The 26,439-nt window shown below is 49.0% G+C and overlaps 1 protein-coding gene across 3 annotated transcripts in view; it reads right to left on the bottom strand.

Moving 5' to 3' along the window:
* ccdc57 (coiled-coil domain containing 57) overlaps positions 1-26,439 on the bottom strand; it is a 288,211-nt gene that overhangs the window by 85,780 nt on the left and 175,992 nt on the right. For all 3 annotated transcript variants that reach the window (XM_072483406.1, XM_072483407.1, XM_072483408.1), the window contains exon 9: positions 14,794-14,956. In XM_072483406.1, coding sequence (XP_072339507.1) covers positions 14,794-14,956 — 163 coding nt within the window. The remainder of the gene's footprint in view (positions 1-14,793; positions 14,957-26,439) is intronic.

Here is a 26,439-nt window from a genome sequence, read left to right as displayed (position 1 = left end):
TGGGACAAGTAGCGGAATGGATAACTGGCTAGATGGAACACAGAAAGTAGAGAGAAGGGATTAAAGTATAGCTATTCAGAGTACCAGAATCTGGCACGACAATAATCATAATTTATATTTACAATTTAGAATCTGTGAACACCAATATGTGAGGGATAGTCAATACTGCAGAAGACTACTACCAACTACAAGACATTAATAAATTTGCAGAATGGACATGTAATTGGCAAATTAATTTAAATACGAGTATTACATTTTAACAAGAAAAATAAGGCTATTGTATATTACTTAGAAAATGAGAATCTAAATGGGTTGGGAAGCAAAGGGATCAGGGAGTAAATATGCAGAAATCACAAAAACGTACAAGGCAGGTTGATAAGGTAAACCATGCACCAAAGTTTATTTCTAGAAGAATAGAATTGAAAAGTAGATAAGTTATGCTAAACTTGTATAAAACCTTGGTTAGACCAAACGTGGGAGTACTGTATACAGTTTGGATTACTATATTGTTAAAAGACTAGAGGAACTGGAGAGTGTGGGGAAAAAAGAAATTTACAAGGGTGATATCAGAACTGTAAGTTTGTGACGACTTCCGGGTGCGGCGATGACCAGCTGAGTCGCACGTTTCGGCAGCTCCTGGTGAAACGGACTTTTGGGCTCTTGATAGGAGCCCCATCGGCAATTTTGACGGCTAAAAACACTGTGCGGTAAACCAGAAGGGAATCCCCCCTGGATACGGATGAAAAAAGGAGGAGAAAGTGGCCGGATTGCAGTGGATCCTTTAGAACAGCGGCAAGGAAGGCAAGCAAAAACCAAGATGGCGTCGGAAGGTGGCAGTTTAACATGGGGCCCTGAACAACAAGAGTTCTTGAAATGCTGTGTGGAAGAGCTCAAAAAGGAAATGAAGAAAGAGCTGTTGGCCCCGATACTACAGGCGATCGAAGGGCTAAAGGAGGAACAAAAGACCCAGGAGCGGGAGCTTCGGGTCGTGAAGGCAAAGGCAGCCGAGAATGAGGACGACATACAGGGCCTGGTGGTGAAGACGGAGACGCATGAGGCACATCAGAAACGATGTGTGGAAAGGTTGGAGGCACTGGAGAACAACGCAAGGAGGAACAACCTGAGGATTGTTGGTCTTCCTGAAGGTGCGGAGGGAGCGGACGTCGGGGCATATGTGAGCACGATGCTGCACTCGTTAATGGGAGCGGAGGTCCCGGCGGGTCCGTTGGAGGTGGAGGGAGCATACCGAGTGATGGCGCGAGGACCGAGAGCAGGAGAAATTCCCAGAGCCATAGTGGTGAGATTCCTCCGTTTTAAGGATAGAGAAATGGTCCTTAGATGGGCAAAGAAAACTCGGAGCAGTAAATGGGAGAACGCGGTGATCCGCGTTTATCAAGACTGGAGTGCGGAGGTGGCGAGGAGGGCGAGCTTTAATCGGGCCAAGGCGGTGCTTCATAAAAAGAAGATAAAATTTGGAATGCTGCAACCGGCAAGACTGTGGGTCACATATCGAGGGAGGCACCACTACTTTGAGACGGCGGATGAAGCGTGGACTTTTATTGTGGAAGAAAAACTGGAATGAGCGGGTTATTAAAAAGAACGTTTGACTGCCGGGTGCGGCTATGCAGAGCTAGGTCGCATATTCGGCAGCTCCTGCTTGGAACGGACTTTTGGGCTCTTTTACAGGGCCCCCACGGCATTTGTTTGACATTTCCCGGTGTGGGAAGAAGGCTGCAATATTCCCCCGACAGTGTCCCCCAGGAAGGGTATGTCTCTTGGTTGCCAGACACACGCAGAAACAGTAAAAGATTTGGCTGCAACTGCAGGATAAACAGGGCCTCTTCCAGCATGCAGGCGGGGGAAGGGCAAGCTTAAAGCTGCAAGCTGACCTGAGGGCCTGTATCAAAAGTGAATTCTAGCAGCAGAGGGAACAACTGTGAAAAGACCTCATCAAGGCCACTGAAGGGACTTCCGGTTGCGGTGATGCCTAGCTAGCCGCACGCTTCGGCGGCTCCAGCTCCGACGGACCTTCGGGCTCTTTTAAGAGCCCCAACGGGGAATTTTTCGACGACGCAACCCGGTGTGGGGCGTGTGAGAAGGGAGTCCCCCCCAAACGAAGGAGGAAAAAACCGGCGGCGGCGGCTGCAGCGCGAGGAATCGTCGACCAAAGGGTCAGAAAGAGAGAAGTACAAGATGGCGGCGGAGAAAGCGCAGGCGACATGGGGGCCTGAGCATGAAATTGTGAGACGGTGCGTGGAGCTGCTGAAGAGGGAGGTGCTGACCCCGTTGCTACAGGCAATTGAGGGGCTCAAGGAGACATTAAAGACCCAGGAGACAGAGCTCCGTGTGGTGGAGCAGAAGGTGACAGATATTGAGGACGAGATCCTGGGCCTGGCGGTTAAGACACAGACGCACGAGGCACTTCATAAAAAGTGTACTGAAAGGATCGAAGCCCGAGAAAATGGAGCGCGAAGGAAGAACCTTCGGATACTGGGTCTCCCTGAGGGTGTGGAAGGAGTGGACTGTGGAGTGTACGCAAGTACGATGCTGAGCTCACTGATGGGTGCTGAGGCCCCTACGGGCCCCTTGGAGGTGGAGTGGGCAAATCGGATTCCGGCGAGAAGACCAAAAGCGGGAGAACCACCCAGGGCGATAATCGTGCGATTTTACCGCCTTAAGGACAGAGAAGAGGTCCTGAGATGGGCTAAAAAGGTGCGGAGTAGCAGATGGGAGAATGCAGTGGTACGGGTATACCAGGATTGGAGTGCGGAGGTGGCGAGAAGGAGGGCGAGCTTCAACCGAGCCAAAGAGGTGTTGCATAAAAGGAAGGTGAAGTTCGGGATGCTGCAGCCGGCAAGACTATGGGTCACGTATCAGGAGAGACACCATTATTTCGAGACGGCGGAGGAAGCATGGACCTTCATCAAAGAAGAGAAATTGGATCGGAACTGAGGGACTGATGCTGCAGGAAATGTTATTGTTAATGTTACGGTGGAAGTTAATTGAGAAGTAAACAGGGAAGGGGGGAGACATTGGGGAAATGTGGGCGCCGGTGAGGGGGGAAAGACGGGACATAGTTGGAGAATGGGGAAGGGGAGGGGGAGGGGAAAGGGAGCTGCGCCATAAGAGGCGGGTCAGGTAAAGGGATGTTCCCGCACCAGAAAGAATAAGGCGGGAAGACAGGCGCAAGGCGGATGGGAGTTGCCCACATGGGGGGGGGGGTCGAGGAGTGAGCAGGAGTAGCCGGGGTCAGTTGAAGTCAGCTGACTTAGGGAAGTAATATGGGGGGAGCAATCATGCTAGAAAGAGATCTAGCGGGGGGGGGCGGGGGGGGGGGGGGGGGGGAAGAGGGAGGGGGAGGGGGGGGGGGGGACAACTGGGTTGCTGCTGCGGAAATCCAAAAGGAAATGGCTAAAGAGTGGGTGGGTGGGGATGGTGTGCGACGCTGGGGGAGCAAGCGGGAGCGCGGAGGCGGGATATGGGACTGGCCTAGAGAAGGTAATGGCTAGTCGACACGGGAGGGGGGCAGGTAGCCCCCTAGTGAGGCTGATCACGTGGAACGTGAGAGGCCTGAACGGACCGATAAAAAGGGCCAGAGTGCTCGCGCATTTGAAAGGACTAAGGGCAGACGTGGTTATGCTCCAAGAGACGCACCTAAAGGTGGCGGACCAAGTTAGGCTAAGGAAAGGATGGGTGGGACAGGTGTTCCACTCAGGACTGGACGCAAAGAATAGAGGGGTGGCCATTTTGGTGGGGAAACAGGTCGCATTTGAAGCAAAGAACATCGTAGCAGATAGCGGAGGTAGATATGTAATGGGGAGTGGCAGGCTGGAGGGAATGGAGGTCATGTTGGTTAACGTGTATGCCCCAAACTGGGACGATGCGGGATTTATGAGACGGATGCTGGGGCGTATACCGGACCTGGAGGTAGGAAACTTGATTTTAGGAGGGGACTTTAATACGGTGCTGGACCCGGGGCTAGATAGATCCAGCTCAAGGACCGGAAGAAGGCCGGCAGCGGCCAAGGTACTTAAGGGGTTTATGGACCAAATGGGGGGAGTGGATCCATGGCGATTTCTTAGACCTAGGGCTAGGGAGTTTTCCTTCTTCTCCCATGTCCATAAAGTGTACTCCCGGATAGATTTTTTTGTTTTGGGAAGGTCGTTGATCTCTAGGGTGGAAGAAGCTGAGTACTCAGCCATAGCGGTTTCGGATCATGCCCCACATTGGGTGGACCTGGAATTAGGAGAGGAAAGGGAGCAGAGAACACTCTGGCGATTAGATGTGGGACTGATGGCGGATGAGGGAGTGTGTGCAAGAGTGCGGGGGTGTATTGAGAGATATCTGGAGGTCAATGACGACGGCGAGGTCCCTGTGGGAGTGGTATGGGAAGCACTAAAAGCGGTGGTCAGAGGAGAGCTGATCTCCATTGGGGTCCACAAAAGGAAAACAGAGGCCAAGGAAAGGGAAAGATTACTGCGGGAGATTTTAAGGGTGGATAGGGAATTTGCAGAGACCCCGGAGGAGGAATTGTACAGGGAGAGGAGACGACTCCAGACGGAATTTGACCTTCTGACCACCAGAAAGGCGGAGGTACTGTGGAGGAAGGCACAGGGGAGGAGGTATGAATATGGGGAAAAGGCGAGTCGCCTGTTGGCTCATCAATTGCGAAAGAGGGCAGCAGCGAGGGAGATAGGAGGAATTAGAGACGAAAGGGGAGACACGGTGCGAAGGGCAGGAAAGATAAATGAGGTGTTCAAGACCTTCTATGAGGAACTGTATAGGTCTCAACCCCCAGAGGGAGAGGAGGGGATGCGGCAGTTCCTGGACCAATTGAGGTTCCCGAAAGTGGAGGAGCAGGAGGTGGCAGGCCTGGGGGCACCGATTGGGGTGGACGAGGTTATTAAGGGACTGGGAAGCATGCAAGCAGGGAAGGCCCCAGGACCAGACGGGTTCCCGGTGGAGTATTACAGAAAATATGTGGACTTGTTGGCCCCGTTGATGGTGAGGACGTTCAATGAGGCCAGGAAAGGGGGGACTCTACCCCCGACGATGTCGGAGGCGACGATATCGTTAATTTTGAAGAGGGATAAAGATCCGTTGCAGTGCGGGTCCTATAGACCCATTTCATTGTTGAACGTGGACGCCAAATTGTTGGCAAAGGTACTGGCATCGAGGATAGAGGACTGTGTCCCGGGGGTGGTGCACGAAGACCAGACAGGGTTCGTAAAAGGGAGACAACTGAATGTTAACGTGCGACGACTATTAGGGGTGATAATGATGCCCCCAGTGGAGGGGGAGGCAGAGATAGTGGCGGCAATGGACGCAGAGAAGGCATTTGATAGGGTGGAGTGGGAGTATTTATGGGAAGTGTTAAGGAGGTTTGGGTTTGGGAACGGGTTTATTAGCTGGGTTAGACTTCTTTATGGGGCTCCAACGGCAAGCGTAGTTACAGGTCGACATAGATCGGAGTATTTCCGACTATATAGGGGAACAAGACAGGGATGCCCGCTGTCTCCATTGTTGTTCGCGTTGGCAATTGAACCTCTGGCCATGGCGTTGAGAGACTCCAGGAAATGGAGAGGGGTGATTAGAGGGGGAGAAGAACACCGAGTCTCGTTATATGCGGATGACCTATTGTTATACGTGTCGGACCCAGCGGGGGGAATGATAGAGGTTATGCGAATTTTGAGGGGGTTCGGGGATTTCTCGGGGTATAGGCTAAACATGGGGAAGAGTGAATTATTTGTGATACATCCAGGGGACCAGAGTAGAGAGATAGAAGGCTTGCCTCTAAGGAAAGTGGAAAGAAACTTCCGATACCTGGGGATTCAGATCGCTAGGAGCTGGGGAACCTTGCACAGACTTAATCTGACACGGTTGGTAGAACAAATGGAGGAGGACTTCAAGACGTGGGACATGCAGCCTCTATCGCTGGCGGGCAGGGTGCAAGCAATTAAGATGATGGTCCTCCCGAGGTTCTTATTTGTATTTCAATGTCTCCCTATACTAATCACTAAGACCTTTTTCAATAAAATAGACAGGAGCATCACGAGCTTCGTGTGGGCAGGGAAAGTTCCGAGAGTAAGGAGGGGGTTCCTTCAGCGTAGTAGGGACAGAGGAGGATTGGCACTACCGAACTTGGGCGATTACTATTGGGCCGCCAATGTGGCAATGATACGTAAATGGATGATGGAGGGTGAGGGAGCGGCGTGGGAAAGACTGGAGAGAAAGTCCTGTAAAGGGGCGAGTTTAGAGGCGCTGGTGACGGCGCCGCTACCGATCTCACCTAAAAAGTTTACCACGAACCCGGTGGTGGCGGCAACATTGAATATCTGGGGACAGTGGAGGCGACAGAGAGGGGTGCGGGGAGCCCTGGTGGGGTCCCCAATCAGGAACAACCATAGGTTCGCCCCAGGAAGAATGGATGGAGGATTTCAGAGCTGGTTCCAGTTGGGAATTAGGAGGGTGGGAGATTTATTTATAGATGGGACTTTTGCGAGCTTGGGAGCATTGGAGGAAAAGTATAAGTTGCCGCGGGGAAATTTCTTGAGATATATGCAGGTGAGGGCATTTACTAGACAACAGGTGAGGGAATTTCCGTTGCTCCCGACACAGGGGATACAGGACAGGGTGCTTTCAGGGGTGTGGGTCGGAGAGGGCAAGGTGTCAGAGATTTACCGAGAGATGAGGGAAGAGGGGGAGGAGTCGGTGGGCGAACTAAAAGGAAAGTGGGAAGAAGAACTAGGGGAGGAGATAGAGGAGGGTATGTGGGCTGATGCCCTAAGCAGGGTAAATTCCTCTTCCTCATGCGCCAGGCTTAGCCTGATTCAATTTGAGGTGCTACATAGAGCACACATAACGGGAGCAAGATTGAGCAGGTTCTTTGGAGTGGAGGACAAATGTGGGAGGTGTGGCGGGAGCCCGGCAAACCACGCACATATGTTTTGGGCGTGCCCGGCACTGGAAGAGTATTGGAAGGGAGTGACGGGAGTGATTTCGCGGGTGGTGAAGGCCCGGGTCAAACCAGGCTGGGGGTTAGCTCTATTTGGAGTTGCGGAAGAGCCGGGAGTGCAGGAGGCGAAAGAGGCCGACGTTGTGGCCTTTGCGTCCCTAGTAGCCCGGCGCAGGATCCTACTCATGTGGAAGGAGGCGAAACCCCCCGGACTGGAGGCCTGGGTAAATGATATGGCGGGGTTCATTAAACTGGAGCAGATAAAGTTTGCCCTGAGAGGATCGGCTCAAGGGTTCACCAGGCGGTGGCAGCCATTTCTCGACTACCTAGGGGAACGTTAGAGGGAAGACAGATGACCAGCAGCAGCAACCCAGGGGGAGGGCGGGGGAGGGGGGGGGGGGGGGTTTAGTTTAGGTCAAAGATAAAGGGGTTTTGTTACTTGTGTATTGTTTAAAATTTCTGTATTGTTATTGTTGCGTTTGCTTTGTAAGAGGGGAAAAATTGTTGTTTGAGAAAAAAATTTCAATAAAACATTTATAAAAAAAAAAAGAACGTTTGAACAAAGTGGTGGGGCGAATGTGGGGGGCGAAGAGGGGGGTTAAAAAGGGGGGAAAGAGGAGTTTTATGTACTAATCCTGCGATGTGGTAACTTTTCTCTCTTCCACAGGTGGTGATGGGGGGAGGAGGGGAGGTGGAGGAGATGGGGCGTTGGCCATTGGGGGCGGGGCCAAGGGAGAAGCGCGGGGTTGGTTCCCGCGCTATGATAATCATGGCGGGAATAGAGAAGCAGGAAGGAGGGGGCGTTGCATGGTGCGAGCCGAGGTCACGGGGGGAAGCCGAGGTCGGCCAGAGTTTGCTGACTTCTGGGAGCAACATGGGGGGAGTAATTACGCTAGCGGGGGATCTAGCGAGGGGGGGGGGGGGGTGGGAGGGGGGAATTACTGGGTTGCTGCTGCTGGGGAGAGGGGGGAGCTGGTATGGGAGGGGATGGGCGGGGGGGCACCGCCTGGGGGAGATACAGCTGCGTGGGAACCGGGTGAGGAGCTGGAAAAAGGGGATGGCTAATCGACAAGGGGGGGGGGGGTAGGAAGCTCCCCAACCCGGCTGATCACGTGGAACGTGAGAGGGCTGAACGTGCCGATAAAGAGGGCACGGGTACTCGCACACCTTAAGAAACTTAAGGCAGATGTGGTTATGTTACAGGAAACGCACCTGAAACTGATAGACCAGGTTAGGCTACGCAAAGGATGGGTGGGGCAGGTGTTCCATTCGGGGCTAGATGCGAAAAACAGGGGGGTGGCTATATTAGTGGGGAAGCGGGTAATGTTCGAGGCAAAGACTATAGTGGCGGATAACGGGGGCAGATACGTGATGGTGAGTGGCAAACTACAGGGGGAGACGGTGGTTTTGGTAAACGTATATACCCCGAACTGGGATGATGCCAATTTTATGAGGCGGATGCTAGGACGCATTCCGGACCTAGAGATGGGAAAGCTGATAATGGGGGGAGATTTTAATACGGTGTTGGAACCAGGGCTGGATAGGTCGAAGTCCAGGACTGGAAGGAGGCCGGCAGCAGCCAAGGTACTTAAAGATTTTATGGAGCAGATGGGAGGTGTAGACCCATGGAGATTTAGCAGACCTAGGAGTAAGGAGTTCTCGTTTTTCTCCTATGTCCATAAAGTCTACTCGCGAATAGACTTTTTTGTGCTGGGAAGGGCGTTGATCCCGAAGGTGAGGGGAACGGAGTATACGGCTATAGCCATTTCGGATCACGCTCCACACTGGGTAGACTTGGAGATAGGGGAGGAAACAGGAGGGCGCCCACCCTGGAGAATGGACATGGGACTAATGGCAGATGAGGGGGGGTGTCTAAGGGTGAGGGGGTGCATTGAAAAGTACTTGGAACTCAATGATAATGGGGAGGTCCAGGTGGGAGTGGTCTGGGAGGCGCTGAAGGCGGTGGTTAGAGGGGAGCTGATATCAATAAGGGCACATAAAGGGAAGCAGGAGAGTAAGGAACGGGAGCGATTGCTGCAAGAACTTTTGAGGGTGGACAGACAATATGCGGAAGCACCGGAGGAGGGACTGTACAGGGGGGCTACATGTAGAATTTGACTTGCTGACTACGGGCACTGCAGAGGCACAATGGAGGAAGGCACAGGGTGTACAGTACGAATATGGGGAGAAGGCGAGCAGGTTGCTGGCACACCAATTGAGGAAAAGGGGAGCAGCGAGGGAAATAGGGGGAGTGAGGGATGAGGAAGGAGAGATGGAGCGGGGAGCGGAGAGAGTGAATGGAGTGTTCAAGACATTTTATAAAAAATTATATGAAGCTCAACCCCCGGATGGGCTTCTTGGATCGGCTGGAATTTCCCAAAGTGGAAGAGCAGGAAAGGGTGGGACTGGGAGCACAGATCGAGGTAGAAGAAGTGGTGAAAGGAATTAGGAGCATGCAGGCGGGAAAGGCCCCGGGACCGGATGGATTCCCAGTCGAATTCTATAGAAAATATGTGGACTTGCTCGCCCCGGTATTGACGAGGACCTTTAATGAGGCAAAGGAAAGGGGACAACTGCCCCCGACTATGTCTGAAGCAACGATATCGCTTCTCTTAAAGAAGGAAAAGGACCCGCTACAATGCGGGTCCTATAGACCTATTTCCCTCCTAAATGTAGATGCCAAGATCCTGGCCAAGGTAATGGCAATGAGAATAGAGGAATGTGTCCCGGTTGTGGTCCACGAGGACCAAACTGGGTTTGTGAAGGGGAGACAGCTGAACACGAATATACGGAGGCTGTTAGGGGTAATGATGATGGCCCCACCAGAGGGGGAAACGGAGATAGTAGTGGCGATGGATGCCGAGAAAGCATTTGATAGAGTGGAGTGGGATTATTTGTGGGAGGTGTTGAGGAGATTTAGTTTTGGAGAGGGGTATGTTAGATGGGTGCAGCTGTTGTATTAGGCCCCGCTGGCGAGCGTGGTCACGAATGGACGGGGATCTGCATATTTTCGGCTCCATAGAGGGACAAGGCAGGGATGCCCTCTGTCCCCATTATTGTTTGCACTGGCGATTGAGCCCCTGGCGATAGCGTTGAGGGGTTCCAAGAAGTGGAGGGGAGTACTTAGAGGAGGAGAAGAACACCGGGTATCTTTGTATGCGGACGATTTGCTACTATACGTGGCAGACCCGGCGGAGGGGATGCCAGAAATAATGCGGATACTTGGGGAGTTTGGGGATTTTTCAGGGTATAAATTGAACATGGGGAAAAGTGAGTTGTTTGTGGTGCATCCAGGGGAGCAGAGTAGAGAAATAGAGGACCTACCGTTGAGGAAGGTATCAAGGGACTTCGTTACCTGGGGATCCAGATAGCCAAGAATTGGGGCACATTGCATAGGTTAAATTTAACGCGGTTGGTGGAACAAATGGAGGAGGATTTCAAGAGATGGGATATGGTATCCCTGTCACTGGCAGGGAGGGTGCAGGCGGTTAAGATGGTGGTCCTCCCGAGATTCCTCTTTGTGTTTCAGTGCCTCCCGGTGGTGATCACGAAGGCTTTTTTTTAAAAGGATTGAAAAGAGCATCATGGGTTTTGTGTGGGCCGGGAAGACCCCGAGAGTGAGGAAGGGATTCTTACAGCGTAGCAGGGATTGGGGGGGGCTGGCACTACCAAACCTAAGTGAGTATTATTGGGCCGCTAATATTTCAATGGTGAGTAAGTGGATGGGAGAGGAGGAGGGAGCGGCGTGGAAGAGATTAGAGAGGGCGTCCTGTAGGGGGACTAGCCTACAGGCTATGGTGACAGCCCCATTGCCGTTCTCACCGAGGAACTACACCACAAGCCCGGTGGTGGTGGCTACACTGAAGATTTGGGGACAGTGGAGACGGCATAGGGGAAAGACTGGAGCCTTGGGGGGGGTCCCCGATAAGAAACAACCATAGGTTTGCCCCGGGGGGAATGGATGGGGGATATGGAATGTGGCAAAGAGCAGGAATAACGCAACTGAAAGATCTGTTTGTGGATGGGAAGTTCGCAAGTCTGGGAGCGCTGACCGAGAAATATGGGTTGCCCCAAGGGAATGCATTCAGGTATATGCAACTGAGGGCTTTTGCGAGGCAACAGGTGAGGGAATTCCCGCAGCTCCCGACACAAGAGGTGCAGGACAGAGTGATCTCAAGGACATGGGTGGGGGATGGTAAGGTGTCAGATATATATAGGGAAATGAGGGACGAAGGGGAGACTATGGTAGATGAACTAAAAGGGAAATGGGAAGAAGAGCTGGGGGAGGAGATCGAGGAGGGGCTGTGGGCAGATGCCCTAAGCAGGGTAAACTTGTCGTCCTCGTGTGCCAGGCTAAGCCTGATTCAGTTTAAGGTATTACACAGGGCGCATATGACTGGAGCACGGCTCAGTAAATTTTTTGGGGTGGAGGATAGGTGTGCGAGGTGCTCGAGAAGCCCAGCGAATCATACCCATATGGTTTGGTCATGCCCGGCACTACAGGGGTTTTGGATGGGGGTGACGAAGGTGCTTTCAAAAGTAGTGGGGGTCCGGGTCGAACCAAGCTGGGGGTTGGCTATATTTGGGGTTGCACAAGAGCCGGGAGTGCAGGAGGCGAGAGAGGCCGATGTTTTGGCCTTTGCGTCCCTAGTAGCCCGGCGCAGGATATTGTTAATGTGGAAAGAAGCCAAGCCCCCGGGGTGGAGACCTGGATAAATGACATGGCAGGGTTTATAAAGCTAGAGCGGATTAAGTTCGTTCTAAGGGGGTCGGCTCAAGGGTTCACCAGGCGGTGGCAACCGTTCGTCGAATACCTCGCAGAAAGATAGATGGAATGGAAAAAAGAAGGCAGCAGCAGCAGCCCAGGATCGGGGGGGGGGGGGGGGAGGAGGAGGAGGAACCAGAAGGACTCTCAGGGTTGTTTATATATACTGTATAATATGTATAGGTCGTTGCGACAGATAATTATATATTGGACTGTTAAATTATATTTTTGGAGAGTGTTACTTGTGATAAGGCAGTTGCCAATTAGGGTTAGTTTTCATTTTTGTTATTTATTATTTATTCATTTTTTGTTTATAAAATAGGTCATTGTTATTTGTGTTGTTATAATATTGTGTAAAGGATGCACAATACTGTGTTGACCAAAAATTTTCAATAAAATATTTATTAAAAAAAAAGAACTGTAAGTTTGTACCCATAAGGAATGGATGAACAAACGGAGTTTACTTTCTCTTGAAAAAAAAAGTTGACCTAGTACAGGTCTTTAAAATTATGAAACATTTGGATACAGTAAACACGCTGCTTCCACTTGTGGAGAAGAACAAAACAAGAAGCCATTGTGCTGAATGTAGGAATTTCAGATATATTGTATTGTATCTATTTGGTGCAGTAAAGGTTAAAAGCCTGGGTTAGTATGTGACTGCTGCAGCTATGTTTTAAAAATCCCTGATTTAAAAGGCAGTTGGACATTTTGGATAAAGAGGTGCAATTAAAGCAGCGTAAAAGCAAGATCATTATTCATTCCAGCCATGGATAGTTTGTTGAAGTTGTGCTAATGGGCATTTGTTTATAAAAGGAGGGTTCTCTGGGGAGTAGATAATTAGACATATTGGGTACGATTCAGTGGCCTCGTCGTGCCCAGCTTGGTGTCGGGGTCAAGGTCGTTGAATCTGAGAGGCCTCTCGCACGATTTGTGATGCTCGAAACGTCTCACGAGATTCAACGTAATCTCACGGGACATCGCAATCTGGATCTCGCCTTCACTGGGTGTGATCCACATCAGAACATTAAAATGAACTATTAGGCCTATTTAAACATACGATCGCCAGATTCACTCGCCGCCTGGGACTCAACAGCCGTGCCTGCGTGACATCGCCAGGGCGCCGTTTAGTACTGTTCTTCACCTGGGGGAGGGGAAGGGGGGGGGGCTCCCAGGCCATTTGAGGCCCCGGGGTGGTCAGGGACAGGGAAAGCTGGCATCCTGGCTCTCCCTCTTGCACCTGCCAGGCTGATAGGGGCACTGCCAAGTGCCAGTGCCATGGTTCCAGTTTGGCACTGCCAGGGGTAGGGCAGGGTGGGGCTTTACCAGGTAGCGTGGGTGAGAGTCAAATAGAAGGAGAGCGCGATGAGAATGTGGAACTAGCAACTAAGGGGTAGTTTAAGTATTTGGTATAAATGCATTTAAGTGGAAGCGAAATAAGCACTGGGGCTGGTTTAGCTCAGTTGGCTGGACAGCTGGTTTGTGATGCAGAGTGAGGCCAACAGCATGGGTGCAATTCCCGTACTGACTAAGGTTATTCATTTAAGGCCCATCTTCTCAACCTTGCCCCTCGCCAGAGGTGTGGTGATCCTCAGGTTGAATCACCATCAGTCAGCTCTCCCCTCAGTGGAAAGCAGCCTCTGATCATCTGGGATTATGGTGACTTTGCTTTACTTTTTTAGAAAAACACGTGACATCTACGCAAATAGTGTGTTCTGTTGGTAGTTAGATCAGGAAGGTCAGTCGAAGGCTTCAATGGACCATAAATGCCGGTTTGACTAGTTCGGCCAATTCTAGTTCTGAGTATTCCATGAAACAGAAAAAATTGGGCTCATCTTTGATCCCATTCAATTACATACTCTGCCAACACTGAACATCAGAGCTTATATTTGAATAAATTATGAAGAGCTGGAAAATGTCCCATATGTCTAGGAAAGAGAGGAGGGGAGAAAAATCAACCAGAAAATTAAATGCGCACACAAAGCATTCAAAATATGTAAACCCATGGCAACAATTATCAGTATATATTTCTGAAAAAATGCCAACAAAATATATAATGAATCAATAAATGGGAATTATTTTGAAAAAAATACATTCAATCCAGATGAGTTATCCACTGAAGGTGGTTGGAGGCAATGTTTTTGCTCCTGTTAGTCTGTTTGTTTGTAAACAACCTATCTCAAAAAGTAATGGACAAATATCAGAGTATGGCCTAGTTTTTGGCAAAGATGTGGATCCAGATCCTTGAATTTCTTTAAAGAATCCGTTCAGATTGTGGAATAGGGCAAATTGACTTCCATTTAACAATGTGGGTTATTTTATTTGGAATCTTGTTGCTGATTTTAGGATGTTGTGGCTGGTCTCAGATGCTGTGGTAGAATTTGGTGCAGCTATCAAAGTGTGAGCAGAGTTTTCAGAGCAGGTTCCTGAATGTGGGTTGGCCTAAATTCTCCTCAGTGAGATGGAAGCTTTTCATAAAAAGGGTTTTTTCAGCTTTCTAGTTAGAACACCGACCAGGAAAAAACCTCAAAGAAGAGCTATGTAATTGTATTAACATAGAGTTAACACAGCATGATGGAGGTATGCACTCTACTGGTGGTAAAGTGACTCAGTAGTTAGCACTGCTGCCTCACAGCGCCAGGGACCTGGGTTCACTTCCAGCCGTGGGTGACTGTGGTGTTTGTACATTCTCCCTGTGTCTGCATGGGTTGCCTCCAAGTGCTTGGTTTCCTCTCACAGTCCAAAGATGTGCAGGTTAGGTGGAGTTATGGCAAAGGGTTGGGGGTGTGACTTAGGTGGGCTGTTCTTTTGGAGCTTCGGTGCAGACTCGATGGGCCGAATGGCCTCTTTCTACACTGTAGGGATTTTATAATTCTACTGAGTGACCTCTTCACTTGTTTGTAACAGTATTACTTGGAATCTTTGAGAATTGACAACGAATCATATAAATTGGAAATCTAACCAAGATATCCCCAAAACAATAATCTATGGGAATGGATTCTGGTGCATCAAAATGGATGTTGAAATGGAGGGCTGAAATCATTTTTTTTAACTGAATTTGTTTTCTGTGACTTACCCGGTCTTGCGCTTGGCTCAGACTATGAATTAGTTCTTCTGATTTTGCGTACTGACGTCTTTCCATCTCCTCACAGCGTTGCTGCCAATCCAACTCTGCCTGTACTTTTGTTTGTTCCAGATCCCGCTCCCTCTCTACTGCTCGGAAAAGTTGTTGTTTATATCTAAATCCAGAATAGTTTCAGTATGAGGGAAGTAATAACTTTTGAAAGATTATTATCTAATAAACGTTTGAAGACTGTGATTATGGCTGGTACAGAATATGGAACGGTAATTCAACCTCAGGGAATCTACTTGCAATTCCTAATATCTGACATCTCAGAACTGTTGCAGTGAATTATCTTGAAAACTGTTCTAAGCTCGATCCATCGTGGCTTGTCCAACACCCCATCCTTGCTAACCTGCAGCAGTGATCATAACATGATAGAATTTCATATTTAGTTTGAGGGTGAGAAATGTGGATCTAAGACCAGTGTCTTAAACTTATTACAAGGGCATGAGACAAAGTTGGCAGAGTGAACTGGGAAAATAGGTTAAGAGGTAGGACAGTAGAGAAGCAGTGCCCAAAATTTAAGAAGATATTTCATAACTCTCAGCAAAGATATATTCCATTGGCAAAGAGACTCTATGAGAATGTACCATCCATGGCTAACTAAAGAACGTATGGATAGTCTCCAATTGAACGAAAAAGTGTACAATACTGCAAAGATTAATGGAATGTGAGAAGATTAGTCAGATTTTAGAAACCAGCAAATAATGACTTTAAAAAATGGAGGGAGAAATTAGAGTAGTGAGAGAAAGCTACTTAGAAAAATAAAAACAGCTATCAAGAGTTTCTACAAGTATGTAAAAAATAAAAGAGTAACTCAAGGGTGTACTAAGAAACAGGACTGAAGTCAGGTCCCCTGAACCGGATGGTCTTTATTTAAAAATGAATTTACGGGGCGTGAACGTTGTTGGCAAGGCCAGCATTTATTGCCCACTTCTAGTTGCCCTTGAGAAGGTAGTGATAGAAGGGAGAAGGGGGGGGGGGGGGTGAGGGGGGGGGGGAAAGAGTGAGGAGACTGGAACAATAGAGGGGAACTAGAGAAGAGGGGGGGAGGCAGGGGAATGATAGCCGGAAGGAGGGCATAGGAAACAATAATAAACTTGGCATCTACAGGGGCATAGAACAAGGAAAATCCGGGCGAAAGATGGGATGAATGGCTGAAGTGGAGGTGAATGCGAGACGGCAATGGTAGCGAAATCCACCCGGCAGAAGCAAGTGACAATACCAGCACCAGACACACTTGCGTATTGTCCCCTGTAATTGTTTCTCTGGCACCCAAATGTATATCTACATCCCCAGTTTCCCCTCCCCCACAAACAGATGCCTACTTATGTGTCAAAAATAATATTGTCAATTGTATAGAATTGCTGCTGTAGAGCTGGTGCATAATACCGTACCAGTTATTTTATTTTATTTTATGTTTGTTCTTTTTGTGGTATGTTTGTGTGTGCTTGTCTCTTCTATATATATATACTATTCTGTGTACATTATGGTAAATGTACTTTGCTCAAAAATCCAATAAAAAACATTTACATTAAAAAAAAGAGAAGGTAGTGATGAGTTGCCTTCTTGAACTGCATCCAAGGGTCTAAAAAAAAAAGTGCTCGCATAGATAATTGGTTGTGATCGTCCAAAATATCCTAGGTTCTGGGAAAATACAAGTGGATTATAAAATGTAGTACCTCTATTCAAGAAATAAGACAGACAGAAAACCTGCAACAATACCAGTTAACCTAACATATGTCATAGTGAAAATACTTGAATCCATTATCAGGGAGATAACAGCAGTACATTTAGAAAATCATAATACAATCCAGCAAAGTCAACATGGTTATGTGAAAGGGAAAATCATGTTTGACTAATTTATTAGTTCTTTGAGAAAGTAACAAGCAAGATGGACAAAGGGGAACATTAGAATATGGTGTAAGTGGATTTCCGAAAGACATTCGATAAAGATCTATAACTTTCTCAGAGTGGCCGTCACTGGTGGATTGCCACCCTGGAGGGACTTACCTTCACTGGAATTCCAAAGCCAATGTCGCCCAACTTACCTCACTCAGACTGGGTGATACAAGAGCAGCAAAGCGTGCCTCCGGCTGCATCAGTGTGGTGTAATTGAAAGGAAGGAGGTAAATGGTGATTCAGACATCGGAAGGAGGGGGCAGAGAGTTGAACTAGGGGTTGGGCGGAGAGGGACAGAGAGGAGTCCGGATCAAAGACGGTCCCGGACCAGGTGGGTGGGTTCAGGGTATGTCCAGTGACAGGGTGGGGTGGGCTGGGGCACAGACAGATCAGTCATGATCTTATCAAATGTCAGAGTGGCTCGAGGGGCTAAATGGCTTACTGCTACTCCTTATTTCTTGGGTTCTGCATTGGTTTGCAGTCCACCAGTACCTTAAATTTAAAATTCTCATCTTCGTGTTTACGTTCCTCAATGAATCGGCCCACCAGTAACTCTGCTACTTCCTTAAGTCCTACAAACCAACCATAAACTGTTCCTCTGACTCAAGCACCTGCGCATATTCCATCACTCTTTATCCACTCTTGCCATGCATGACCATGCTTTTGGTTGCCTCAGCTCCACGTTCTTTGAATTTTATTCCTAGACTATTCTGCTTCCAGCTCTCTCTTTGTCTTAAGTTACTTCTTAAAATCCACCTCTTTGCCCAAGAATTTGGTCACCTTTCCTAAACTTTCCTTTTTAGTTACGGTGTCAATTTTCTTTAAACTTCTTGTGAATTTCCTTGGGATGTTTTTATATATTAACACTGCCATTGGACTGCTTCTTATAAGTTGCTCTGTAGTACTTGGACCACGCAAAGTTAAAATAAGGAGGTAGAAGTGGAACACAATGCCGGGGGGGGGGGGGGGGGAAGGAAGAGGAAAGGAAGAGGAAGAATGTGGTTGTGAATAGAATCATAGAATGGTTACAGCACCAAAACCATTTGGAGCGTTGTGTCCATGCTGACACTCTGCAAGTGCAACTCACCCAGTCTCACTCCCTACCTTTTCTTCATAGTCCTGAAATATTTTTTTTCTTCAGATGATTATCCAATTTGATTTTGAAAGCCATGATTGAATCTGCCTCCACCACACTCTCAGGCAGTGCATTCATGATACTAATCATTTGTTGCGTAAAAAGCTTTTTTCATGTTGCCATTGTTTCTTTTGCCTATCACGTTAAAAATCGCTGATATCTGGTTTTGATCCTTTGCCAACAGGAACAACATCTCCCGATCTATTCTGTTCAAATCCCTCATAACGTTCAGCACTTTGATCAAATCTCCTCTAAATCTTCACTTCTCTCAGCTTCTCCAGTCCATCGACATAAGTGAAGTGCCTCATCCGTGAAAATATTTCATTCAGTTGCTTTGCATCCTCTCTAATGCCTTCACACCTTTCCTGAACTGGAAACAATAGTCCAATTGAGGCCAAACCTGTGCGTTTTTGCAGGTTTATCATGGTTTCCTTGCTTTTATACTGTATTCCCATTATTAAGATTGGAATATTGATAGAAGCAGAATGGTGAGGCAGATGGGTGCAGGGGAGGGATGGGGAAGGGATAAGAAGAATGGATGAGAAGGATGGAAAGTAAGGTGGAACAGGGAAACAAAACAGTGGATGGTGGGTGTAAAAGGTGAGCAGGGATAGGAAGAGAGGAGTCAATGATAGCCAAGTTCATGTTCAGGTTTTTCTCAACATATCTTGGAGCAACAGTATGTTCCTGATATCACCTTCTCTTCTGATTGAAACCACATTGTATAATTCTGAAGTATTGGCCACATGTCAGACAGGTTGATTGGAAATAGTCAACAACTGAATTGGTTACTCCACAGCCATGGAGAACATCTGAAGCCCCCATCCCCACGGTTAGCAGCATTGCCAATACTTCGGCATGTATTAACTGATAGGCCATGTCCCTTTCCCATTGAGCTTTATCACTCCTTACACCAACTTGGTCATTATTCCCTGTCACCACATCCCCCATAGAGAAGCATGGTGAGTGACAGAATGGATTACTTTACAGTGAATACAGAAATACGTTTGCAAGCACTGGTAAGGTCCCAGTTGATCAACATCTGTGCACATTTTCTTGTCAATATTTTCAAAAAATTATAAATTCTGATATCTAATTGTCACAAACATGTAATTATGTTATTACAGATTTATGGACAGCTGTTTGAAAGGTACATTTCTGAATGTTAGCACACCAGCTCAGAAAAAGGGAGGCGGCCAGGGAGATAGGGAGAGTAAAGAATAGAGGTGGGAATACTGTCCTGGACCCAGTGGGAGTGAATGAGGTGTTTAAGGATTTGTACAGTAAATTACATGAGTCGGAGCCCCTGGCTGGGGTGGAGGGGATGAGGCAGTTTTTGGATCAGTTGAGGTTTCCGAGGGTAGATGAGGATCTGGTGGAAGGGCTGGGAGCCCCAATTGAGATTGAGGAAATAATCGAGGAAATAACTTGGGGGTGGAGCACCGGGTCTCGCTTTACGCAGATGGGGAAGGGGTTGGTATGGGGGCGGATGGAGGAGGCGTCATGCAAAGACACAAGTTTGGGAGCATTGATGACGGCACCGCTTCCGTTTTTACCGGCCCGAAACTCCACAAGTCTGGTGGTGGTGGCGGCTCTGAGAATCTGGGGGCAGTGGAGGGAGCATCGGTTTGGACCCCGATTTTGTTGTTTCATGGTTGGGGTGTGTCAAGATTGCGATGGGGGGGAATGTTAAATGTTTATTGTACCATGTTCTTTTTTTAAAAAATATATTTTATTCAAGTTTTTTGGCCAAACATAACAATACGTAGTGTTTCTTTTACACAACAATAAAGCAATATAAATAACTGTGGCCAGTTTTAAACAAATAAATAAGTAAAATATAAACAAAAACAAAAAACAAAACTAAATGGCAACTGCCTTGTCCAAAATAAATACTCTCCAAAAATACAATCCAACAATCCAATATACAATTACATATACCAAATACCTATACATATACAATAACATCCCTGAGGGTCCGTCCGATTCCTCCCCCCCCGCTGGGTTGCTGCTGATATCTACTTCTTTTCCATTCCCTCTATCTTTCTGTGAGGTAGTCGACGAACGGTTGCCACCGCCTGGTGAACCCCTGAGCCAAACCCCTTAACACGAACTTAATCGGTTCTAACTTTATGAACCCTGCCATATCGTTTATCCAGGTCTCCACACCCGGGGGTTTGGCTTCCTTCCACATTAACAATATCCTGCGCCGGGCTACAAGGGACGCAAAGGCCAACACGTCAGCCTCTCTCGCCTCCTGCACTCCCGGCTCTTGTGCAATCCCAAATATAGCCAACCCCCAGCTTGGTTCGACCCGGACCCCCACCACCTTCGAAAGCACCTTTGCCACCCCCACCCAGAACCCCTGTAGTGCCGGGCATGACCAGAACATGTGGGTGTGATTCGCTGGGCCTCTCGAGCATCTCGCACACCTATCCTCTACCCCAAAAAATTTACTAAGCCGTGCTCCAGTCATATGCGCCCTGTGTAGCACCTTAAATTGTATCAGGCTTAGCCTGGCACACGAGGACGATGAGTTTACCCTACGTAGGGCATCAGCCCACAGCCCCTCCTCAATCTCCTCCCCCAGTTCTTCTTCCCATTTCCCTTTCAGCTCATCTACCATGATATCCCCCTCGTCCCTCATCTTCCTGTATATGTCCGCCACCTTACCGTCCCCCACCCATGTCTCTGAGATCACTCTATCCTGCACTTCCTGCGTCGGGAGCTGCGGGAATTTCCTCACCTGTTGCCTCGCAAAAGCCCTCAATTGCATATACCGAAATGCATTCCCTTGGGGCAACCCATATTTCTCCGTCAGCGCTCCCAGACTCGCAAACGTCGCATATACAAATAGATCGCTTAATTGTACTACCCCAGCTCTTTGCCATGCTCCAAATCCCCCATCCATTCTCCCCGGAACGAACCTATGATTGTTTCTTATTGGGGACCGCACCGAAGCTCCCGTCTCTCCCCTATGCCGTCTCCACTGCCCCCAAATTTTCACCACTGGGCTTGTGGTGTATTTCTTTGGTGAGAACGGCAACGGCGCCGTCACCATTGCTTGCAGGCTAGCCCCCTGCAGGACGCCCTCTCCAATCTCTTCCACGGCGCTCCCTCCCCTTCGCCCATCCACTTACACACCATTGAAACATTGGCAGCCCAGTAGTACTCACTTAGGCTCGGTAATGCCAGCCCCCCCCCCTGTCCCTACTACGCTGCAAGAATCCCCGCCACACTCTCGGGGTCTTCCCAGCCCACACAAAACTCATAATGCTCTTCTCAATTCTTTTGAAAAAAGCCTTCGTGATCACCACCGGGAGGCACTGGAACACAAAAAGGAATCTCGGGAGGACCACCATTTTAACCGCCTGCACCCTACCTGCCAATGACAGGGACACCATGTCCCATCTCTTGAAATCCTCCTCCATCTGTTCCACCAACCGTGTTAAATTAAGCCTATGTAATGTACCCCAATTCTTGGCTGTCTGGATCCCCAGGTACAGGAAGTCCCTTGTTACCTTCCTCAACGGTAAATCCTCTATCTCTCTGCTCTGCTCCCCTGGATGCACCACAAATAACTCACTCTTCCCCATGTTCAGTTTATACCCTGAAAAATCCCCAAACTCCCCAAGTATCCGCATTGTCTCTGGCATCCCCTCCGTCGGGTCCGCCACATATAGCAACAAATCATCCGCATACAGAGATACCCGGTGTTCTTCTCCCCCCCTAAGTACTCCCCTCCACTTCCTGGAACCGCTCAATGCCATGGCCAGGGGTTCAATCGCCAATGCAAACAATAACGGGGACAGAGGACATCCCTGCCTCGTCCCTCTATGGAGCCGAAAATAGTCAGACCCCCGTCCATTCGTGACCACGCTCGCCATCGGGGCCCTATACAGCAACTGTACCCACCTGATATACCCGTCCCCGAAGCCAAATCTCCTCAACACCTCCCACAAATAATCCCACTCCACTCTATCAAATGCTTTCTCGGCATCCATCGCCACCACTATCTCCGCTTCCCCCTCTGGTGGGGGCATCATCATTACCCCTAGCAGCCTCCGTATATTTGTATTTCGCTGTCTCCCCTTCACAAACCCAGTTTGGTCCTCACGGACCACCCCCGGGACAAAATCCTCTATCCTCATTGCCATTCCCTTGGCCAGAATCTTAGCATCCACATTCAGGAGGGAAATGGGCCTGTATGACCTGCATTGCAGCGGGTCTTTTTCCTTCTTTAGGAGGAGCGATATCGTTGCCTCTGACATAGTCGGGGGCAGCTGCCCCCTTTCCCTTGCCTCATTAAAGGTTCTCATCAGTAGCGGGGCCAGCAAGTCCAAATATTTCTTATCGAATTCAACTGGGAATCCGTCTGGTCCCGGGGCCTTCCCCGCCTGCATGCTTCCAATCCCTTTCACTACTTCCTCCGTCTCAATCTGTGCTCCCAGCCCCACTCTCTCCTGTTCCTCCACCTTAGGAAATTCCAGCTGATCCAGAAAGCACATCATTCTCTCCTTCCCGTCCGGGGGCTGCGCTTCATATAATCTTTCATAGAATGCCTTGAACACTCCATTCACTCTCTCCGCTCCCCGCTCCATCTCTCCCTCCTCATCTCTCACCCCCCCCCATCTCCCTCGCTGCTCCCCTTTTCCTCAGTTGGTGGGCCAACAACCTACTCGCCTTCTCCCCATATTCGTACTGTACACCCTGTGCCTTCCTCCATTGTGCCTCTGCCTTACCCGTAGTCAACAAGTCAAATTCTACATGTAGCCTTTGCCTTTCCCTGTATAGTCCCTCCTCCGGTGCCTCCGCGTATTGTCTGTCCACCCTCAGAAGTTCTTTCAACAACCGCTCCCTTTCCCTACCCTCCTGCTTTCCTTTATGTGCCCTAATAGATATCAGCTCCCCTCTAACCACTGCCTTCAGTGCCTCCCAGACCACTCCCACCTGTACCTCCCCATTATCATTAAGTTCCAAGTACCTTTCAATACACCCCCTCACCCTTAAACACACCCCCTCATCTGCCAATAATCCCATGTCCATTCTCCAGGGTGGAAGCTGTTGTTTTTCTTCCCCTATCTCCAGGTCCACCCAGTGTGGAGCATGATCCGAGATGGCTATAGCCGTGTACTCCGTCCCCGTCACCTTTGGGATCAGTGCCCTTCCCAAAACAAAAAAATCTATTCGTGAAAATACTTTATGTACATAGGAGAAAAACGAAAACTCCTTACTCCTAGGTCTACTAAATCTCCAGGGATCTACTCCTACCATCTGCACCATAAAATCCTTAAGCACCCTAGCTGCAGCCGGCCTCCTTCCGGTCCTGAACCTCGATCTGTCCAGCCCTGGGTCCAGCACCGTATTAAAGTCTCCACCCATTACCAACTTCCCCACTTCTAGGTCCGGGATTCGTCCTAACATACGCCTCATAAAATTGGCATCATCCCAGTTCGGGACATACACGTTCACTAATACCACCGCCTCCCCTTGCAGTTTGCCACTCACCATCACGTATCTGCCCCCACTATCCGCCACTATAGTCTTTGCCTCAAACATTACCCGCTTCCCCACTAGTATGGGCACCCCCCTGTTTTTTTGCATCTAGCCCCGAATGAAACACCTGCCCCACCCATCCTTTGCGAAGTCTAACCTGGTCTGTCAGCTTCAGATGAGTCTCCTGAAGCATAACCACATCTGCCTTAAGTTTCTTTAGGTGTGCGAGTACCCGTGCCCTCTTAATCGGCCCGTTCAGCCCTCTCACATTCCACGTGATCAACCGGGTTGGGGGGCTCTTTACCCCCCCCCCCCCTTGACGACTAGCCATTTCCTTTTTCAATCCAGCTCCTCACCCGGTTCCCACGTAGCTGTATCCCCCCCAGGCGGCGCCCCCCTGCCCCGACCCACCCTCCCATACCAGCTCCCCCTTCTTCCCAGCAGCAGCAACCCAGTTAACCCCCCCCCCCCCACCCCCCGCTAGATCCCAAGCTAGCGTACTTGCACCCCTCATGTTGCTCCCAGAAGTCAGCAAACTCTGGCCGACCTCGGCTTCCCCCCGTGACCTCGGCTCACACTGTGCGAGGCCCCCTCCTTCCTGCTTCCCTGTTCCCGCCATGATTACCATAGCGCGGGAACAAAGCCCGCGCTTCCCCTTTTGGCCCCGCCCCCAATGGCCGGCGCCCACAGCTCCTCATCCTCCCTCACCCCCTCCCCCACGACATGGGGAAGAGAGAGAAGTTACAGGGTCGCAGGTTTAACAACCTGGGAAGTCCTCTCTTCCCCCTTTTCCCCCCTTCATCCCACAAATTATTGTACCATGTTCATGGCATTGTTATTATTATAAAAACTTGCAAATACCCGAATAAAAATATTAGGGATGCTGGAGCTGTGAAGCAGCAGTGCTAACCACTGTGCTACCGTGCCACCTGCAAGTACCTGAAACAATCTCAGAGTGACTGATTTGAAATCTTATTTTTAAGTATTTTCTTTACTCGCATTTTAATCTTTGTGTTTGTATTTTAGTTAATAACTTTATCACTTATTTTATTAGGTAAATAACTTTCAGCAGTAGTTTTGCACTAATCTAACTTTCATCTTGTTTAAGATTAAAGCTTCTCCGCTGGGTTATTTTCAAACTAACCACCCATAAATTAAAAGGGGGTTACATACACACGCACACATAATTCTTTGCTGATGGACCACTTTGAAGAAATGTTTTTACGTGGTTGTGACACAATTTTAGAATGGAAATGGTCGATATAAACCTGCCAGATTGTAATGTAGGTGTGCGAGTACCCGTGCCCTCTTAATCGGCCCGTTCAGCCCTCTCACATTCCACGTGATCAACCGGGTTGGGGGGCTCTTTACCCCCCCCCCCCCTTGACGACCAGCCATTTCCTTTTTCAATCCAGCTCCTCACCCGGTTCCCACCTAGCTGTATCCCCCCAGGCGGTGCCCCCCTGCCCCGACCCACCCTCCCATACCAGCTCCCCCTTCTCCCCAGCAGCAGCAACCCAGTTAACCCCCCCCCCCCCCGATAGATCCCAAGCTAGCGTAATTGCACCCCCCATGTTGCTCCCAGAAGTCAGCAAACTCTGGCCAACCTCGGCTTCCCCCCGTGACCTCGGCTCACACTGTGCGAGGCCCCCTCCTTCCTGCTTCCCTGTTCCCGCCATGATTACCATAGCGCGGGAACAAAGCCCGCGCTTCCCCTTTTGGCCCCGCCCCCAATGGCCGGCGCCCACAGCTCCTCATCCTCCCTCACCCCCTCCCCCACGACATGGAGAAGAGAGAGAAGTTACAGGGTCGCAGGTTTAACAACCTGGGAAGTCCTCTCTTCCCCCTTTTCCCCCCTTCATCCCACAAATTATTGTACCATGTTCATGGCATTGTTATTATTATAAAAACTTGCAAATACCCTAATAAAAATATTAGGGACGCTGGAGCTGTGAGGCAGCAGTGCTAACCACTGTGCTACCGTGCCACCTGCAAGTACCTGAAACAATCTCAGAGAGACTGATTTGAAATCTTATTTTTAAGTATTTTCTTTACTCGCATTTAATCTTTGTGTTTGTATTTTAGTTAATAACTTTATCACTTATTTTATTGGGTAAATAACTTTCAGCAGTAGTTTTGCACTAATCTAACTTTCATCTTGTTTAAGATTAAAGCTTCTCCGCTGGGTTATTTTCAAACTAACCACCCATAAATTAAAAGGGGGTTACGTACACACGCACACATAATTCTTTGCTGATGGACCACTTTGAAGAAATGTTTTTTACGTGGTTGTGACACAATTTTAGAATGGAAATGGTCGATATAAACCTGCCAGATTGTAATGTAGGTGTGCGAGTACCCGTGCCCTCTTTTTTTTTTTTAAGATATTTTATTGAAAATTTTTGGCCAACCATCACAGTACATTGTGTATCCTTTACACAGTAATATCACAATATAAATAACAATGGCCAGTTTTATAAACAAGAAATAAATAATATATAAACAAAAACAAAACTAAATGGCAACTGCCTTGTCCCAGATAAATATTCTCCAAAAATATGTTTCAACAGTCCAATATACAATTATCTATAACAACAACCTATACATTTTATACTTATATACTTATATATTAACATCCCTGAGAATCCCTCTGGTTCCTCTCCCCCCCCCCCACCCCCCCTGGGTTGCTGCTGCTGTCTTCTTCTTTTCCATTCCCTCTATCTTTCTGTGAGGTATTCGACGAACGGTTGCCACCGCCTGGTGAACCCTTGAGCCGATCCCCTTAGGACGAACTTAATCTGTTCCAGCTTTATAAACCCTGCCATATCATTTATCCAGGTCTCCACACCCGGGGGCTTGGCTTCCTTCCACATCAACAGTATCCTGCGCCGGGCTACTAGGGACGCAAAGGCCAAAACATCAGCCTCTTTCGCCTCCTGCACTCCCGGCTCTTCTGCATCCCCGAATATAGCCAACCCCCAGCTTGGTTCGACCTGGACCCCCACCACCTTCGAAAGCACCTTTGTCACCCCCACCCAAAACCCCTGTAGTGCCGGACATGACCA

Source organism: Scyliorhinus torazame, chromosome 18 (assembly GCF_047496885.1).
Source record: "Scyliorhinus torazame isolate Kashiwa2021f chromosome 18, sScyTor2.1, whole genome shotgun sequence".
Lineage (NCBI taxonomy): Eukaryota > Metazoa > Chordata > Chondrichthyes > Carcharhiniformes > Scyliorhinidae > Scyliorhinus > Scyliorhinus torazame.
Note: the sequence above shows the minus strand (reverse complement) of the source record. Positions and strands in the feature narration are given on the sequence as shown.